The 21811-nt window shown below is 43.0% G+C and overlaps 1 protein-coding gene across 1 annotated transcript in view; it reads left to right on the top strand.

Annotated features, from left to right (window-relative positions):
* The first annotated feature begins 312 nt into the window (after positions 1-312).
* Positions 313-21811, top strand: part of TGFBR2 (transforming growth factor beta receptor 2) — a 107779-nt gene continuing 86280 nt past the window's right edge. The window contains exon 1 of the mRNA XM_073568633.1: positions 313-588. Coding sequence (XP_073424734.1) covers positions 507-588 — 82 coding nt within the window. The 5' untranslated portion in view covers positions 313-506. The remainder of the gene's footprint in view (positions 589-21811) is intronic.

Raw genomic sequence — 21811 nt, forward strand, 5'->3', positions numbered from 1 at the left:
AGGAATCTTCTGCAGCTGCACCCCCTGAGGTCTATGTAGGCTTAATGAATAAAATCAGGACAGAGCCCCATTAAATTGTTATAATGTGATTCTCAGATAAAAAGAGCGCACACATCTGTTCACTAAATGCAAGTACTGGGCTGATGGATCCATCAGAACTCAGTGTAGAGCTTTAAGGAAAAAGTGACAGCCTCCTTCTAAACTCCACAATAGTAAGAAGTTGTAACATGAGGCAGAGGGGGCTGGCTTAAGTCAGATGACTGACAGCAACTGGGTGAGGTTTTTAAGTTAAAAAAAAAGAGTAGAGAGGCCCAAGCACAGCTGTTTGTGAAGTTGAAGATTTCCTGTTTCCCCAGAACTTGCTGGTGTGTGAGTCACAGAGGTTGCAGGCAGCCAACGGTGCCCATAGGAATGCAGGGAGGGCTGCTGGCTCCTCAGCCCCAGGGAAGCAGAGCACTGAAGAAACTTTGTGGATTACAGTTGTAGATTTCTATGAGGCCGGGAAAATGGATTCTATGGGTAGGGTGCAGCTCCTCACCTCACTCTGGACCCTGCTAGCCTGCTCCTCTGCCACTCTCTCCTTTGTGGGTAAGTGATTGGCATTGTATCTGCCTTTGTGTTGGGATTGCTGACTTCATGTAGCTGAAGCCGGGAGAAGTTGGTCTGCAGTAATGTGACACTTGTAGACAGAGAGAAGAGGCACCTAGGTGGGGAATGTGCAGCCTGAGAGGAGGCTCTGTCTCGGCTGCGAGGATTTGGTGTAGTGTGTCACCCACTCGTGACTGCACTGTGGATTGGCCGGAGAAGACACAAAGTGACACAAGGTCGATACTTTGCTAATGATAGATCCTGATATCGGTACATTGCACTGTGTCCTCTCTTCTGTATCATGTTCCTCCCCGTCCTGAGCTTCTAGAACGCTGAGCAGACATGGAACTTCTCATACCAATCTACAGACAGATTAATAATATCTATTTTTTCCCTCTGATTCTGGATTTTTAAGAATTAGTCTGTGACTACTTTGCAATAAGGATGCATTGACTCAATAACTTTATCAGATCTGAGATTCTCTTTTGGCATAAGGTGTAGACTCGCTGTCGCTCTCCTCTAGTTGTTGAGCACAAGTTAGTATGAGGCACATTGACCATACGAACTTGTCTGTATGGCTGCATCCAGGCAAAATACATAGTTATATATTACTCCAACAGAGCGGTCTCCTGGCAAATACCTGGCGGATCAGAGTGAAAATATATACACACACACACACAGTGGTGTAACTAGAGTCCGAGGCCCCGGTGCAAGATTTGGAGCTGGGACCCCCTTAATGTTGGTCATATGTATGGGTCCTTGTAGCGTTCTAAATCCTATAAGGACATACAAATTGTACCTCGTCCCCCATTATGTAGGACTGTCCATCATCTTGGGCTCATTCCTGGTATATACGTTCCATTTCCTGCCCCATTCTGGTATACATATCCCTCATCCTAATATACATGTCCCTTGTCCTGATATATATATACCAGGATGAGATATATATATATATATATATATATATATATCCCTTGTCCTGATATATGCATATATTTCCCATCCTGGTATGTATGTAGGACGCCCGCACACCCAGGGTTGTGGGGTACTCGGTACCGGGCCCGATGGTCCTCAGTGGGAGATGTCACTGTAGTTGGGACCCGGCCCGTGGCCCTGGGCGCCCATTGTAAATGTTAAATGTGAGTGTGTAAGTCGTGATGCCACCTGTGGTGTTCGGCAATGAAGATGTTAAGCCGATGCTGCAGACAGATCCTCTGGGACAGATGGTGTGGTGCAGCAATGATGTTATAGCCCTCCACAGGCAGGGCTGGAGTCCCAGGGCAGTGTAGGTGAAGTGACACTTAGATGGTGTAGTGTCAGGCGCAGGGGATGTAGCAGTGCTGGGTAGGTTGACGCAGGAATAAGTGGAGGACACCAGGGCATGTAGTTCCAAAACTTTACTCACTGTCTGTTATTGCACAAGAGCCCGCATCCGTGCCGTGTCCTCCGGGTCAGGAGCTCAGCCAACTTCCAGGCAAGATGAAGTACTCCTTTCCAACACTCCGCCAACATATGTGCCTTTTCTGAACGTCTCCCTTTTGCGCCTAAAGTGAAGTACTCACAGTACTGAGTTACACTGGAGTTCCTCCTGTTCGATGTTCCTATGAACTCTACTTGTATGGCAGACAGCAGAAGCCTGCTTCGGGGACTCTCTGCTACCAAGTCCCGGCTAACTATCTTGTTGCTGTTGTGCCCCCGAGTCTTGTGTGGGAATAAAGTGGTGACACACTTCTATTACTCCGGTGTCTGTTGCAGAACCATTAGTATCCAAACAACATCGGGGACCGGACCCCGGCCTTGGGCAGTGAACTTGAGAAGGGTTCTCCTCTAATCCTTAGTCCTCCTCTCCTCACATTCCGTACTAATCCTTCTTTCTTATGGAGAGAGTCAGGCTTTCCTTCAAAGTCTCTTTCCTGTGCCAGTCGACCCAGGTCACTGAGGTCGGCTGCAGCACTTCCTTCATCTATCCCTCTCAGGGGATCTTCCTACACAGGTCCGACCTTGTCAGACTCCTGTGACTGACTGTCCCACTCCTATCCTCTTCCCGCTCTTTTGTGCAAACTAAACTCCACCCACCTCCCAGCACGCTTTGTGTTCCAAGCAGGGAGCCACCAAAGGGTGCTTTGCTACACTACTCTGTTGTGTTGGAGCGTGGTCAGGTGTCCCCACCTTACCTGGATAGTGGGGTACCACACCTCAGGAGGAGGTGCAGTACCTCTGTGGCGACTGAACCCTCAGGGGCGCCACATATGTTTACCATCCTGGCATATATATCTCTCATCCCCATATATCCCTCATATATATCCTCAATTCTGCCACTGTTCATTAATACATAGAAAATGAATGATTCTACTCTCCTTCCCTCCGCTCCTCCACCAAGCAGTGTCCTCTTCTGAAGCCAGCAGCTGACTTCAGAGTGGGAGCACATGGCCAGTCATGTGCATGCCAATGTCAGCAGCTGGCCTCTGATTGGCCGGTAGCGTGTATTGCAGCGCACAGACAGTAGCAGGTCAGCTGAACGTGTGTTGGCTAAATGTGCTTCTTAAATGTTTTTAATATGTCTTGTTTGGCTTTTTTGTTAATAAAAGGTGAATATTTTTAGGTGCTCCCTCTCTTTCCATACTTCTTTCTTCTTTTTGTTATTTGTTGAATATGTCTGGTGTGTGATAGTTTGATCCCCATTACCATTTGGTGGTGATCTCTAATTTTGGTCTTGCTATTTAACTGGTTAATAGCCACGAGTGGATCTCAGATACATCCACGGCTGTTAGAGGCACATGACAGCTGATCAAATCAGTTATATGTGGAAAAAGATGCAGGTTCCGTGACGGAGCCCGCAACAAAGTTGATTAGAGTTGAGCAAAGATGTTTAGAATCGGTCGCTGAATCTGAATTTGCCATATCGGTTCCCTATTCGTGCCGAATTTATATTAAACGATCGATTCCAAACATATTCGTTTATTTCTACTCCCGTTGACTCCAATGATGTTTGGCTGTGTTCGGCTAATATTGCAAAAACAATATTTGCCGCCGATCATAATTTTGAAAAATTCGCTCAACTCTAGACATGACCTTTGACATATCTACGGTAAACGTCAAAGACTGTGAAGGGTTTATATTATTCCCCTTTTGCCCATTAAAAAATTAAGAATAAAATTGAAAAAACAAACATATTGGATGTCCTCACATGTAAAAAAAAAAAAAAAAAAAAAGCGAGGGGTAAGATTAGATGAGTATAAGGATTTATTTTTAATCTTTTCCTAGCACTTTATGGTTCAGGAAAATTTTGGTGAATCTACGTGGAAGCGAATTGAAGAAAATCTCCACTTTAGCGAATGTGAATTTTTTTTTTTTATTTTTTTTTGTTAGAATTCAATTCCACTCATAATTATTCGCTCATCTCTGAATTTAAAAAATAACAAACATTGTTGTGGTTGCGGTGAATTAATATTTATTATTCTTTAGACTAGGCCAGCTCTCCACAGCAATAAATGGCAGTTATTGCATCAATGTGATCACATTAGATTGTAGAGTGACATTACATCATGTCGCGTGATGTCACATACTCCTATGAGGTCACATGAAATCTCTTCAACATGCAATTTTATCTGACTGCCACTACTGATGTTAAAAATTGTTTGAATATGGCGGATTTGACTCGCATTTCTGTGACTGAAAAAAATGTATCTCATACATCTGAAAGGGTTTTTTAAGAATACCATCCAACAAAAGACATACCCTTTTGGTCGTAGTTTGACATGCATTCTTTAATTAAAGGGAATCAGGTTTTTTTTTTTTCACCTAATCCAGCTAAGGCCTCTTGATTCACCCTGAAGATGGTCTCCTCGGGCCCTATGTGGGTTCTGCCGTACTCAGGTCCTTCCTTATATGAGAGCAGCATGATGTAAGGGCAGAGAACCAGATTTCCGTGACGTGTCCCTTACTGGGCTGCTTGCTGTGTAGTTTTGATACAATCACTGTTTTATCAGCAGGAGATTATCACTAGAAGAAAACTAATAAACCTGCAACCACGTAGTCCTCCATAGTCATGAGCTGTGTATAACACTGACCCAATCACTGACTGGCAGCTTTCTGCCTACAGTGTGCACAGAACGCTGTCAATCAGTGGTGTGGGCGGGGTTATACAGGGCTCAGCATTCAGAGAACTGCTAGATCTGCAGCAGAAAAAACAGGGATTTTATGGAAATTGCACCTTTCAGCCTAGTAAGTGACACCTCACTGTAATCAGGGTCTCTGCCTCTGCATCATGGTGCAATCTGATGGGGTAGTGAAAACTTGGTGACAGATTCCCTTTAAATGAGTTGTTGACCGCTGTTAATAACAGGAAAAAAAATAGTCGGCATTAATAAAGTGAAATAAAGTATGCGGTGCTCGCCTTATCTGTCCCCTACTGCTCCTCTTCCAATGCTGCCATTGTACGTACTTCCTATTTAGTCCCAGCGGGCATGAGTCTGATCTTGCCGGTCACTGCCCGCAGGGTATTGGCGAGGTGGGTATACGTTATTTTAGAATTGTAAAGCAATCTGGCTCTATAATAATAATGATGATGATAATAATCAGGTAGGACAGCCACATTAATGAAACAGATGTAGTAAATGTTTTTAGGACTGTTAAAAAAATACACTAATTTTAATAGGTCTTTTAATAAAATTCACATTTTAAACAACTGGAAACCGGACTTGTACAATCTCCTGTGTATCTTCGTATGCTGATCTGTTCTATCAAGTCAGTGTCATACCGAGCCAAACATATGGTTAAACACTTGGATATGTCTGAGCAAAAAGGGAGGGAGAAATATTTCCTTCCTCCTATTTCCTTAAAAAAAAAAAAAAAAAAAATTCTAGCACAACATGTCCAGACAATATTTAACAGTGAATCGACGGTGTTTTACAAATACTCTTCGTAGATTCTTTGGTGCACAGTTGGTTCATAATTGAAACCACTGATTTACTGTGTGCATTCTTTTTTTAGTTTTCTGCATACATTTCTTTACTATGGGACCCAAACCAGATGTCAGCGGAACCATTAGAGTAAACTTGTAAGGGTGTGAGCACACGTTGCGGATCCGCAGCAGAGTTGGCCCTGCCGATCCGTAGCAGTCTCTGCTGTGTTGTACAGTGCCATTTTAGTCTATGTAAAAAGAAAAACGCAGTGCACACGTTGCAGATTTTTCCGCGCGGACTTAAATCCGCAGCATGTCACTTCTTTGTGCAGATTCCGCAGCGGTTTGGCACCTGCTTCATGACAGGTGTCAAACTGCAGATTTACCTGTGGATTTAGACAAATCTGCGTGGAAAAATCCGCAACGTGTGCACACACCCTAATTTCTAGAATGCGGTCACGTCCTCACTTTGGGATCGGAGGTCAGGCTCCCCTAGGTGTATATACTCGTGTTCCCTGTATGCACCTGAATTGTCTATGTTGGATCTTGTTCGTATATGCATGGTTTATCTGTAAAAAAAAAAAAAAAAAGTAACAAAAAACACATTGGCATTATTGGCTTCCCTGTTGTAACATAATGTGCAATACTCTTTTAGGACAGAGAGCTTTAAAAGGATCCAACATTTATGGCCAGACACAGTGCAAAACCGATTCATTACCTGGCTGTGAAATGTTTGCATTGTATGTATAATGTGGATGGTGCACAATACATCAGACAGCCTACATAGGTCGGATATAGTATCTGCCTAGTCTTTAGGCCCGGGCAGGAAATACCTATACTGTACCCTTACTTCTGCACTCAGACATGGTTAGTTTCCAAAAACCTATTGTGTGATTGCTTTATTCGCATGTTAGCTAAACTGGCCAAATACAAAACCTCAAGCTAAAATAACCACATAAAGTCGTGAAATCTACAATTCTTGTCTACACGTAAAGAAAATACTAGTGTGTGAATAGAATGCTGTAGATTGGAGAAACTGCCGGCTGAAGATAAAAAAAAACAAAAACCTCTGCTTCCCTTTTCGAAATGAGGAACAAAACCGTGAAACATCTCTGAATACAATCTATATGTACAAATTTACAGTGGAAATCACATGATTTACTGGTTATTTAAACAGAAATTTAGTTAAAGGGGTTATCCAGGATTTTACTTATTTTCCCTATTGGGCTAAGAGCTTACCAGAAGGTAGTTGCTAAGATCTCTACCAGCTCAGAGCAGTCAAGGACAACTCCCGTCAGCCATACTGTGTTTTTTTTTTTTTTTTTTTTGCCAATGAACCCTTCTAACCACTACGTTTTGTCCATTGTAAATAGTCATTTAAAGGGGTTACCAGTACTATTTTATGGTTTTATTATAGGCCCAAAAACTAACAGACGGGTAGTTGCTAACTGCCTGTTCTAGCCAGCACTGCCTCAAAGCAGTCATGGACCACTCTTGCCGGGGATTCTGCTACTTCCACTGATGATGTGTTGACAGAGCAGCTACTTCTTTCTGTCTTCTCCGTCAACGGCGCATCACTGCTGATATCATGCTGATTGATAGCTGGCTCCTCACTAAAGCCCCCGTTACACACTGCGATATCGCTAGCAATATCGCTGTAAAGTCACCGATTTTGTGACGTTGCCACGATATTGCTAGCGATATCGCTGCATGTGATACTTACCTCCGACCGACTCCCCCGCTGGTTATCGCTGATCGCGCGAGAAGCTCCTGGACCATTCCTCGTCGGCCACTTCCTGCTGCACTTCCTGTGGCGCCGACGAGCGACGCGTGGACGCGGGCGGGAGGACGTCAGGATCGCCGCGTCTGACAGGTAAGTAGCGATCCCCGTCCCCAGCGATGTCGCTGGTGAGATCTGCCTGTGTGGCAGCTTACTAGCGACCTCCTAGCGATGCACCAGCGATCCTGACCGCGTCATATCGCTAGTCGGGATCGCTGGTGCATCGCTAGGTGTAACGGTACCCTAACTATGGGAAGCAATTTGTTAATCAGCATAACGTCCATAGTGACTCCCCATTGACAGATCATGTCTGAAGATGATCTGCTCTGTTGACGTAAGGTCAAATGAAGCTGCAAAATTGCTGGGAAGAGTGGTCTGTGACCGCTCTAAGCTGGCAGAGATTGGCACCTGCCTGTAAGTTCTTTGCCCCATAGGGAAAAATAAGCAAAGTGCCAGATACCCCCTTTAAATGGAACTTGTCACCGGGTTTGGCCAGTAAGAGATACGGCCATCACCTTTCTGGGCTGATATACAGCATACTATAATGCTGTATATCTGCCCTCAACCCAACCTGGAAGAGAAGAAAAATAACTTATTATACTCACCTGCGGGGTGGTCCAGTCCAATGGGCATCGCTGGTCTTGGTCCGGTGCCTCTCTCTTCTTGCGATGCCGTCCTCCTGCTTGATTCATGTGGCTGACGTGTCTCCCCGACACCGTGCTGCTGCACAGGCGTACTTCTCTGCCTTGGTGAGGACAGAGCAATATACTGCAGTGCGCAGGTGCCAGGAAAGTTCAAAGAGCTCCGATGCCTGCGCACTGCAGTACTTTGCTCTGCCCTCAACAGGGCAGAGAAGTACGCCTGCGCCGAGGAGACTGTGTGGATGACGCAGGGACGCGTCATCCACACAAAGCAAGCACGAGGGTGGGTATCGTAAGAAGATGGGAGGTGACGGACCAAGACCAGTGACACCCATTGGACCGGACTGCACTGCAGGTGAGTATAATAAAAGTTATTTTTCAGTTCTTCCGGGTTGGGTTGGACTCAGATATACAGCATTATAGAATGCTGTATATCAACACTGAAAGGGGATGGCTGTATCACTTATTGGCCAAACCTGGTGACTGGGTCCCTTTCAGAATGCAAATTTCTCATTTACTGCAATAATGTATCATTATAATGTATCTCAGATTAAAGAGAGGTTCTAGTGCATAAAAAATGTATAAAGGACTCGTTAAACTCTATACTCACAACTTTGCCATGTGCATGAGGTATAAATTAGATTAATTTTGACCCATGAAGGAATTTGTTCCAAGCATTTCATAATAGAATGGTAACCACAATCATTTAACTGTGCTTTTAAGGTCAAACATTTCTGCCATTGACATCTACCAAGCAGTAGTGTACATAGAGCTCTTCTTCCTCTGCTTATATTTGATGTATACTGTAATTATATCAAATTTTTATCACCTTCATATGGCATTTTGCCTCTTTATAATTACGTTATTGTGTAATTAATTGAGCAGAACTTCCTGTCTGATGTATTAAAGAGGAATCCTGAATCAATGACTACAGTGCGTGTGTTTCAAGGTCATACAGGACACTTGCCCGGAGCTTCTCAATCTCAAAGAATCTGTTTTATTAAAGTTTAAATGTTTTATAAAACATTAAATTGCCTCAGACTGGAGACTTCAAATGTTGTATATTTCACAGCAACTGAAAGGCGTATGATGTTTAAGGGCCTTTTTACGCAAAGCAGTCTTCTGCTAAAAACGAACGTCAATTGATATAGTAAAATGTATAAAATTATATAGAAATCTTTATTAGGACATATACATACATTTAGTTAAAGTGAATTTTTTGGGAGGTGGATACAATTACAAAAATTTACTGCATTCATGGAGTGTACACTAAATTCATTAATGGTTAAATGACTCCATATGTTAACATGATTAACCAGTTAATCTTAAAGGGAACCTGTCACTTCGTTGTTCAGCTATTAGTTGCCGCCACTGCCTTTCAGGGCTTATCTACAGCATTCTAGAATGCTGTAGATAAGCCCCCGATCTAACCTGAAAGATGAGAGAAACAAATATTATTATACTCACCCGGGGGGCGGTCCGATCCGTTGGGGGCATCGCAGGTCCGGGTCCAGCACCTCCCATCTTCATGCGATGTCATCATCTTCCTTGCTTCGTGTCGTGGATTCTGTGCAGGCGTGCTGATCTGCCCTGTTGAGGGCAGAGCCAAGTACTGTAGTGCGCAGGTGCTGGACCTCTCTGACCTTTCCCGGCACCTGCGCACTGCAGTACTTTACTATGCCCTCAACAGATCTGTACACCTGCGCAGGAGCCACGACACAAAGCAAGGAAGATGACATCGTATGAAGATGGGAGGCGCCGGACCCGGACCACAGACGCCCATCGACTGGACCGCCCCCCGGGGAGTATAATAAAACTTGTTTTTCTTATCTTTCAGGTTAGATCAGGGCTTATCTACAGCATTATAGATAAGCCCCGAAAGGCAGTGGCCACAGCTTATAGCTGAAAAAGGAGGGTTCCCTTTAAGGAAGAGTTTACAAGGTTGTATATGACCAATGTAAGTATGTTTTCTGAGGAGATAAGTAACATGCATATAATCTGCAAAAAAAAGAGTTAAATTAGGCCAGAAGGGCTTAATAAGGATAAAGAGGGCCAACATCACTCCTGTATTTCAATTTAATGTATGGAGGAAAAAATCCTAAAGGTAAAAATGTGTAGCCTATATGGAGCACTCTTGTCATTCAGAAAGATTAAATTGATCACCTACAAAAAAGGCCATAAGAAAAAGGGGTATCATAAGATGCTTTCAGTGCATAAAGGGTAATTAAATATATTTGCTGCAATTAAATTAAGTATAGGTAAAGTGCCTTATGGTGATATCTCGTAATGAGAGTAGTTAGTAGTATGTCACATGAGTTAGCAGCACAGTATCACTAAAGGTAAGGACATATAATGGAGGTAATAGCCTGGAGCAGCTTAAATAAATCTGATAAGTGTACACCACCTGAGGATGCAACCATAGTCCCCGACGAGCATTTCGCATTAGCTTCTTTCTGGGAGGCTTCCTTCCTCTATCCTAATAAGATTTCTATATAATTTTATTAGAGTTGAGCGAAACAGGTCGGCCAGATAAGTTGCCGACCTATGGCAAAGTCGGGTTTCGCCGACCGAAACTTGACCACAGCGTAAAGTCGGCCATGCGGTCGGTAAAACGAGCGCCAAAGTCGATTTCCCAGAATGCTTGCATGTGACTTTTTTCAGCCACTGAGCAAGGACGTACACTGTGGGCAACGAGATGACATGTGCAGCATCTGGGGAGAGAGAGAGTTTTCGCGCACTTTAAAAAAGCAGTCCGGCATGTAGGTGTGTTTCCTGTCCTCCACTCCCTGCCGACTTTGCTTCCCCATTGACTTGCATTGGGTTTCGTGTTTCAGTCAGACCTTCGACTTTTCATGATAGTCGGCCGATTTCGTTCGAATCGACTTTTGAGAAAGTCGGGTTTCATGAAACCCGACTCGACCCTAAAAAAAGGCAAAGTCGCTTATCTCTAAATTTTATATATTTGGCATAAGACTTTCTTTTGTTTATAGGTTTAATGCACTTGATGGAAGTGTCATCAATCTAGGCCATCTATTAGTTTGTTCTAAAGATATAGTAAGTTGACTGGCACTTTATTATCTCCATTTACATGGAGCAATTACCTCTAATCTGAGACTGATTAGTCATTACTGTGACCATTCTTTCCCCTACCATTTTACAATTCACTTTCAATGACACATGCTATACAGAATGATGTGAAGAAACAGTTCTTTATGGGATAACAGATGAGGCAAAGGTAGGGCGCCTTGCGGAATGCTAATTGGCATGCTTACCAACCTTTCCATGGCAAAATTCTAGATGATTAAGCTCCATCTCCATGATTGCCCAGGTACACCAATGAAACACTTAAAAAAATTGGTCAATTATTTGGCAAGCCTGCCCCTCTTGTGTTTGCAGAACTGTCTGTCTAGTTGGATTTATTCCCCTTATATGATTAGACTTAGGACAAAACACCTTTATGCTTTAGTAGAAGAAATGGTTGTTGCTGCTTGCCTTCCCATACCAATCAGGCCTGTAAATTACTTTTTGTAATTCCCCTGTTTGGGTAAAATGATGGGTGTCTTTCAGCAGCACAACTAAGCTAAAAAAAATTCCCAATGTTGGTTTCGAAACGGTTTAGTATGTTTAAGTCTACATGTTCTGAGTAGTCGTCTCTTCCTCAGGACAATGCTGAACCTTTTCGCCAGTTTTATTTCTATGTGTTTGAAACTTTGATATTTCTTGAATCCCTTTTCCTCTCTTTGAGCAGTTTGTACAGTCTACTCCATCAGTCAGGTCTTCCATTTACATAAATGTTACATTTTGTTTAATGCTTACATCTGGGATATAAACCACATATGGTATATACCATATTTAGGGTATTTGTATTACCTCAATACGGACAAGGCTAGCAATGTTATAGTACAAGATATAGACAACTTTATAATTGAGTTTTGTGCTCTTTTTAGGGGCTGTCTGATATTAAAAACGGTCTGTTGTTTTCTTCAGTTAAACCACTTATTTTTTTAGGGTGAAAAGGAAACTTCTTTTTCTGAAGCTACGTAAGAGAATGTTTAGCCAGCAAAAGTTAGAACAGTTGAGCAAAGAAACAAGGTTTTTCTGTGATTTAGCTTGTGCAGTAATATGTGTCCAGCACACATATCTAGTTATGATCTCATGATTAGTGCTGCTTGGAATCATATTTTCTAAGCAATTATTCATATGCTGTTACATGGAAAGGCAAAACTGTGCAAAAGCAAATACAAAAAAAAATAGTTTTTTTTGGTCATTGATCTATGCGGCGCATGTCTTTGACTAATCTATTAATGTCACACACCTCATGATACACAAGCATGAACCAAAGCAGCTATGACCTGTCCTAACTGGGGTACAAGTAAAACTTGGAAGCCAAAATTGTTGAATTCATATAACTTTAACATGTATTGAGGGCCTTCCGTTTACAAGACATACCTCTTAAACAAATTTGACAAGTCTCTTTGAAGGAGGTATTTCTTCTTTTGTTTCTTTAATACATAATGGCTAGCTTATCTGTGTAGGGTGCAGAAATAGCAGTTACTGACTATTATGTGTGATGGACTCAAAGGCCCGCTACTTTAAAAAACAGCAGTATTATTCATGATGTATTTTGAGTGACTTTAACAATTTTTTTTTATTGGGGCCCAGAAGCTAACATTGGGACCATTGTGTGGGGCGCGTGTAGCACCAACAAAGATGTGGTCAGGTTATTGTTGGCTCAGTGTTGGGTTGTCTCCACTTCACAGCATGGTCACCTTTCCTTGGTGTGGTAGCATCGATCTGTCTTTTGTAGGACAGTTGTGACACATGGCCATATAGGCATCTACAGAAATGCTACGGAAGGTCAAGCTGTAGAATTTTGTTCTCATTTTTTGAATTGTATGGACCTAATTATTTAGCATTGTTTTGTGTGAATATCCTAAAAGGACCTCAACTAAGGTATAAAAGAAAAAAAAGGACATTCTTGTTGGACTATATAATGTGTGAAATTTAGTATGGAAGAAACAAAGCTGCTTCTGATCAGAAAGCATGTGGTATCAATATGAGCATGACTGCATCCATGCTGCCGGGATGTCACAAAGATGCAACAGGAAGGAACACACAGATGAACTCACTTAGTAAAATGTCACTTTCCTTTGTATATTCAGAATGGTTCTATTGCAGATGATTTCAGAAAGAAAGATTTACATCAGTGTACCGTAATTACATAATGGAAAAAACCTACATGGTTAGTTCCAATATGACATCATTGCAGTTTATGTAATATTAAATACTATTACTTATGCATGAAAATTAGGCCATTGCAAGAATAAAAATCTAGAAATTCAATCAAGTCACTTGATATTTGCTTTTAATATATATAAGAAAATAATGGTGGATCTGTTTATAAGAACTGTGTGGAGGACTCAAAGCTACTTGTGTAACTGTAATATTACTGAGCATGTGCAGTCAACACCCCTAAAGATGTTGGATAGTGTAGTAGTTGCATATGCTCTCAACGGCTTCATTTCATTCACATCGGAGTCTTTGGGCCTCCAATCTGAATCAGTGAGTGCCGGGGCATAGTAACTAACTGTGGTGTATTTGTAATAACAAATTACAATGATTATATTGCACATAAATTGTTGCACATAAATTGTTGCAATTGTATGTAATCTTATCCTGTATATACTTGTATGTCATCTCCCCCTATCTAATATACAGTATATAAAGCTCAAGTGTGTGTATGTATGTATGTGTGTATGTCCGGGATTGGCATCCGCACCGTCGCAGCTACAGCCACAAAATTTGGCACAGTCACACGTCTGGACCCCGAGAGCTTCATAGGCTATGTTGTGAGGCGAAATTTTAACCCCGCACGTTCCAATTCACCAATCAATTTTGCCCCTATCTACATAATGGGGGGGGAAAAAGTGTGTATCAAGCCCCGCCCCCCATTATGATGTCATAATGGTTGCCATGGCGACGCTGATGTCATCATAGGTTGCAAGCCCCACCGCTCATTATGTCATAATGGTTGACTATGGGATGGAGGATGTGTGATGGGTATATGGGCACTGGACTATGGGATGGCAGATATGTATGATGGGTATATGGGCACTGGACTATGGGATGGCAGATATGTATGATGGGTATATGGGCACGGGACTATGGGATGGAGGATATGTATGATGGGTATATGGGCACGGGACTATGGGATGGAGGATATGTATGATGGTATATGGGCATGAGACTGAGATGGCGAATATGTATGATGGGCATGGGACTATGGGATGGAGGATGTGTGATGGGTATATGGGCATGGGACTATGGTATGGAGGATGTGTGATGGGTATATGGGCACTCGACTATGGGATGGAGGATATGTATGATGGGTATATGGGCACGGGCCTATGGGATCGTGGATATGTATGATGGGTATATGGGCACGGGACTATGGGAAAGAGGATAATTATAATTTGCTATAACTAACCACAGTTAGTTACTATGCCCGGGCAGTGCCGGGCTCTTCAGCTAGTATAGTATATACCTGTATGTCATCTCCAGGTTCCCTCTATTCTGCACCCATTGTAACCTATTATGACATCATCGACGCCATGGCAACCTTTATGACATTATCGTTGCTATAGCAACCTATTATGACATCAGTCACCATGGCAACCTATTATGAGATCATTGCAGCCATGGCAACCCATTATGACATTATCTTCGCCATGAAAACCATTATGACATCATTGTCACCATTGCAACCTATTATGACATCATGGTCATCATGGCAACCATTATGACATCATCGTCGACATGGCAACCATTATGACGTCATCTTCGCCATGGCAACTTTTATGACATCATCATCGATATACACACACACACACACACACACACACACACACACACACACACACACACACACACACACACACACATGCCCGGGCATAGTAACTAACTGTGGTTAGTTAGAACAAATTATAATGCACATAAAAACATTTCACATCATATATTCAACACTACAGATTTGCAACACAAATTAACTGAACAATTACCTAAGTATTGATAGTATTTTATTTTCAACTCATTCAAGAGCCCTTTGATAAACAACATTTTTGGTTTTACAAACAAAATGTGATGCCACTCTATAATGACAGCCACTGACAATGGCTGCCCCTTATCCCTGACACATGGATAAGAGCAAGTGTGAAAAAGCCACAAGATAGCTGGACTAAAAATGAGCACAAAAGAAATGCTGAATGTGCCACAAATAAACAGTAATCCAGTCAAAGAGTAGGTGCAAAGATCCTAGTGATAATTAAGGGCTTAACATGTCCTCTATAGAGGTGTTAGCAGCTGATACAATGCACAATGAGCTCCCTGACATGACCAGCTGCTGCCTACCTGTGAAGCTGATGCTACCAGGGCTGTGTGCTGCTGTAATGGCCCACTCTGTGTCAGGGGGGAAGCCGCTATCACGGGGTGCAGGAGAGGTGGAGAGCACCAGTCCCTCTGCTTAGATGAAGCGCAAGGCAGAGCAAGGGGAGCCTTGGCCGGTGGCATCCCTGGTTGCCATGCAAGGAATGAAAAGATGGCCGATAAGCTCTGCCCACTGGTGATGTCACCGGGTACATAATGAAGAGCTCAGAAAGATACAGAGGGGGGCAAACCAAGGTTACAGCAGCACACAGCTCTGGTACCTTCAGCTTCACAGGTAGGCAGCAGCTGGTCCAGTCAGGGAGCTCATTGTGCATTGTACTATCAAGGCCAAGTAAAGTTGACCATGAGAAAAGCATGGAGATGGCAAATCGATCCCTACTACTTTCAAGGACTGTCCCTGAGCCTTGTTAATGGACATTGCAAATGCCAATTGAAGTGGAAACTGGAGGTGTTTAAAATCAAAAGGCAAATCAGATGGAATGAGTGGAATTCTTGGAATGAAAATGTCCTCTCCTTTGGCACATCCTGTTGCTGAGCTGTGTATCTAATCCTATCCTGTGGGATACTGTCTGCTGAGCTGTGTATCTAATCGTATCCTGTGGGATACTGTCTGCTGAGCTGTGTATCTAATTCTGTCCTGTTATACACAGCTCAGGAGACAGTATTTAACCCTATCCTGTGTTTTACTGTCTACTGAGCTGTGTATCTAATCCTATCCTGTGTGATACTGTCTGCTGAGTCATGTATCTAATCCTATCCTGTGTGATACTGTCTGTTGAGCCATGTATCTAATCCTATCCTGTGTGATACTGACTGCTGAACCATGCATCGAATCCTATCCTGTGTGATACTGTCTGCTGAGCCATGTATCTAATCCTATCCTGTGTGATACTGACTGCTGACCTGTGTATCTAATCCTATCCTGTGTGATACTGACCGCTGAACCATGCATCAAATCCTATCCTGTGTGATACTGTCTGCTGAGCCTTGTATCTAATCCTATCCTGTGTGATACTGTCTGCTGAGCCATGTATCTAATCCTATCCTGTGTGATACTGTCTGTTGAGCCATGTATCTAATCCTATCCTGTGTGATACTGACTGCTGAACCATGTATCTAATCCTATCCTGTGTGATACTGTCTGTTGAGCCATGTATCTAATCCTATCCTGTGTGATACTGTCTGTTGAGCCATGTATCTAATCCTATCCTGTGTGATACTGACTGCTGAACCATGTATCTAATCCTATCCTGTGTGATACTGTCTGTTGAGCCATGTATCTAATCCTATCCTGTGTGATACTGACTGCTGACCTGTGTATCTAATCCTATCCTGTGTGATACTGACCGCTGAACCATGCATCGAATCCTATCCTGTGTGATACTGTCTGCTGAGCCTTGTATCTAATCCTATCATGTGTGATACTGTCTGCTGAGCCATGTATCTAATCCTATCCTGTGTGATACTGGGCTGTGTATCTAATCCTACCTTGCGTGATACTGACTGCTGACCTGTGTATTTAATCCTATCCTGTGTGATACTGACCTGCTGAACCGTGTATCGAATCCTATCCTGTGTGATACTGTCAGCTGAGCTGTGTATCTAATCCTATCCTGTGTGATACTGGGCTCCCCCTGCAGTCTGTGTCAGAGGGTGGTCTGTGTCAGCACGGTAATACATTTTGTTATTTCAAACTGTACAGAAGGATGATAACACCATAGAAATGATAAGAATAATAGGCCTCAGTTACCACGACTGTCTACAAGGAAAACTGTGGCTCATAGCAACCAATCACAGCTCAGCTTCTTTTAAACAGCTCTTGTGAAATGAAAGATGCTTACTGATCGGTTGCTATATGGCGTGGCCAATACACTCACACACACACACCCATACATACTCATTTTTATATATCTAGATGTTGGTTATGAGATGGTCTGATGTTATGGACCAATAAAAGTAGTAAATAGCCGACCACACATCAATGATGGGATGCGTGCTCCAGTCCAAAGACCCAATTGGAAATAGAATAATCTAGCATGAAAAAGGAACAGCATCCAGTCCAGGTGATGAAAAAATCAAACAAATTTTCTGCCATGATGAAACGTTTCGACCAATATAGGTCTTTGTCAAGCATCTTTGCTGGTCTGATGTTATGGAAGCATTAGGTATTTTTTTTATCCTCTGAGTTTAGGACACCTATTGTATACTGTACACAAGAAAGAGTAAAGCCAATTAAGTTTTCCTTCACTATGACATGATATGGTATGAAATATGTTTGTTTTTGTATATGATGTGGAATCAAGCCACACAGCAAATGCACACAGTTATGTACACGGAGCCAGTATAGCAAAACACAGTTCCTGTTTCATGTGTCACTGCATGTGACGCGCCCCGGGGTACTCTGAGCCGGGCTCATCGACTTCAAAGGGAGACAGTGTCACGGCGGCTGGGACCCGGTCCGGGTCCCCAGGCGGTTAAAGGCAATTGTTTGGGTGATATTTAAGGAGATGGGAATAAAGTTTGTTTGGATACGTGTCGCCACCTGTGGTATTCTGGTCAGAGGTGACCAGCGCTGTAGTGTTGCTTCTCTGGGATGGATGTTGGGCGCAGCTATGATGTTGTAGCCCTCCACAGGTAGGGCTGTAGTCCCAGGGCAGAATAGATGAAGTTGTTGGTAGGGATGTGGTGTGGAGTGGAGGAGTGGTGCAGAAATAAAATGGAGGACACAATTGCATGTAGTTCAATGGGCTTTACTCACAGTCTGTCTGCAGTACAGTTGCCCGCTTCAGTGCTGAGTCCTCCAGGTCAGGGGTTCAGTAAACATCCAGGTAGATGAGTACACCACTCCAACTCTCCCTTTCAGTATGTTCCTTCCTAGGCCGTCTCGCTGTACTGGTTTCCTCTCCTTCCTCCCTTTCCAGCACCTTCACAGTCAGGGTCCCAGGCTAGCTTCCGCGGATCCTGTCAGAATTCGTCATTCAGGCAGTTCCTTGATCCTATGTGGCTGCCTTTCTGGGAAGGTAACTGCAGTGGCCCATATAGCAACCACAACTGTCAGCTTGCTAGTTAAGTTCATTGTTTACTTCGCTAGGCTAGGAGCTGAGACCCTTCTGCGACCTATTTTCTTCCCCCACCTGATAGCAATCAGCGTGGGACTCTAGAAATTCCATTCTTACCTCCCAGGAGCTTTCCCTCCCAGCCAATCTGTCCGGCAGCTCCGCCTGACAGGATCTGCTCCAAGCGCATCCTTCCACCTGCTCTTCCCCTGAGGGAACTCTCTCAACTCCTTTCACATCTCCCACTCTTTCTCTAAGCTCCGCCCACTCGCTGTTCCTATTGGCTGCTCTATATCACTCCACTTTCTAAGCTCCTCCCCTTTTCCTACCTTCCCCACGAGCTCCCAACACCCTTTATTAGCCAATCTGGGATGAGGCTATCCTCCTGTAGGGTATGCCCGGGTGCCCTGACTAGCTAGTGTGTGTGTTGAATGCAGTGTTAAGAGTGTGGTGAGGTGCCCCCATCTTACCTGGTTGTGAGATACCACACCTCTGGATGAGATGCAGTACCTCTGTGGTGACTGGACCCACAGGGGCGCCACACATGGTGCTTAAAATTAAGCAGAATACACCGATTCAGAGATTCGCCCAATGTGAATGGAGTGAAGATCAATCATGCACACTGCCTGTTAGGGCTGGTGGAACGCACCAAATAATAAAAGCTGATAATAAGGTGCTTTTGCAGCCCGGGGTCCACCGTGCAGAGATGGTAAACTGCTGCTTGGTAATGGCAGACGCTATATGGTGGTATAAAGTTTGACCACACGCGGATTAACGTCACCCGGTGTGTACAGGAGCGGACTCTGTTTCCTCACAGAGCCGCATTACTGCGGAACATAAATGCCAGAGCCCGTTTAAGCTCACAGAGCTTGGCAACAGAGCACTCAGTAAAAAAGCCACCGGTGGACGCTGATGCCAGTCTCTGACTCTGCCTCCTACCTGCACCTAAGCCTGGGCACTTAACAGGCTAGGCTACACAACACATGCATAACAAGGGTAGGGGTTTCATAATGAGTCATTCACCAGAGACATTCATACATGCATACAACACTCACTCCACATGGTCTATAATCCATTTCTATATTAGTGCATAGCCGGGCGGCCATGCAAACCTTTTATAGTTGCAGCCTTCTGGGACCTTCCTGGTGGTCCAATCGGAGCAGCCACAGGACCCGAGCATGTGACCTCCAACCTCCAATGAGAGGTCATCCCACGGGCATGCTCAGTAGGAGAAAAGCAGGACTTAGTCCCAGGAGCGTCTGCTTACCGCTGACTCATGCATGGTACAATAGCTGAGCCTGAAGGATCAACCAGACGCCTAGCATTAGCCTGGGCAAGACGCTGGGACCAAAGTCTCTGCTGAGCAGGAACCTCTGCGGCTGCTGAAGAATTGGAGACTGCAGAGGATATGGCTTGAGATTCCTCCTGGGCAGTGGGGAAAACTCGATGCCTAACATTGCCACTCTATTAATTCATATGGGAGTGCTGAAGACCAGCTGAGCACAGTGCTCTTCTACAGTAACGCCTGTGGGACCATTAAGAATGAATGGAGTGGTAGTGAGCATGATTGACCACCACTCCATTTTCATAGGGCTGAAGAACCCTGGTTCTCATAATCAGTTCAGGTCCCAGCTGTTGGACCCCCAGGGATCAGTAACTTATCCCCTAACCCATGTGTAGTGTAACTTTCAAACATGAGAATACGCCTTTAACACTTGCTGCCAGGTTTCCTTTTAGATTACAACTAATTGCTTTGGGTCCCAGTGGGTGGTCACTTTGTGATTTGTTATTGACAACCCTTTAGCCCATGGTAAAAAAAAATAATAGTCCCAAAAACCCCTTTTAGGAGACATTCTCCCTTTGAAACAGTGCTTCTTTATTCAATAGTACATGACTTTTTCTCTCCAAATGAAGATGAAGGCTTTAAGATGTACAGTGTAACTTTAGCATCAAAAATTACTTGTCAGCTTGAATCTGGTCTTCACACATCCTCTGATGGGATCAAATTTTTTAAATCTAAAGATTGGGGAATATGATATTTGTAATAAACTAGTGCCTTTGTAGCTGTTCTATTGTGACACAAAGAGTGAGATATAGATAATATTTCCATATAAAAATTATATATTCATACATTGCTTGTTTCAGTTGGGTTTCGATCAGGAGAAATACTTGACCATTGCATAACTTTCGCCCTGTTCTTCAGAAATGCAACAAACGTGTTTTGGATCATTGTTATGTTGTGTTGGAAAAGTACATGTCTACCAAGGGCATGGAGAGATGGTAGCATCTTTTCTTTCAGTATAGAGGAGTACATCTGTGAATTCATGATACCATCAATAAAGTGTCGCTCCTTGACACCAGCAGCACTCATGCAGCCTCACATAAGGACCAACACCACTATGTTTCACTGTAGGCACCATGCATTTTTTTGTACTTCTTACCCTTTCAATACTATACAGGCTTTGAAGCCATCAATTACAAAAACAATTTATCCTGCTCTGATTACTACAGAGTATACACTTACCTGTGGTTGAATTATCATTAATCAGAATTTTGTAGTCTAAACTAAACCTTAGTTTTGTTCCTAAAAATTTCATTTATGCTACACGGTCCTGAATTAATTTGTTAGGAAAATTCATTTTATGGGTGTGAAAAATATCAAATCTTGTTTGAAATCAATGATCCACATTTGTGCCACTATTTTGTAGTATGGTTTCACATGGAAAAGATTGGTTCTGAAACCTAAAAGGTTTTTCTGTCAAATCTGTTGGTTTGTATTCATTTATGCTGAACCACTCTATATATAGGGATAATGCAACTTTTGAAATAATTAGTGTTTAATGTGCAGTGCATTTATGTGAGATGTGTGAGGAAGCATTTCAAAACTCCTCCTAAGACCTTCACACAATTGACAGATTTGCCTTAACATGTAACTGGATTTATCTAACTTATCTAAATATCTCTTTCATAGCCCCAGGTTAGAAGCATTGTATCCTTCCGAGAACCGAACCTACTTACTTATAATTCTTCCATGAGTGCATCACATATCTGGAGGACACACCTATGTAGTACTGATAAAATGTTAGTTCTACAATGTAAGGTTTAACATACATATACATTTACATAATTTGCATTATTTATTATAAATCTGACAAAATATATACTGTATATACTCATGTATAAGCTGACCCGTGTATAAGCAAACCCCCCTAATTTTGCCACAAAAAACTGGGAAAACTTATTGACTTGTGTATAAGCCGAGGGTGGAATCCATAGACTATGCCCCCATATGCTGCTCCATAGTTTATGCCCCCATATGCTGCTCCATAGAATATGCCCCCATATGCTGCTCCATAAATTATGCCCCCCATATGCTGCTCCATAGTTTATGCCCCCCATA

Source organism: Dendrobates tinctorius, unplaced genomic scaffold (genome assembly GCF_039654945.1).
Source record: "Dendrobates tinctorius isolate UK_male_01 unplaced genomic scaffold, ASM3965494v1 ptg000005l, whole genome shotgun sequence".
Lineage (NCBI taxonomy): Eukaryota > Metazoa > Chordata > Amphibia > Anura > Dendrobatidae > Dendrobates > Dendrobates tinctorius.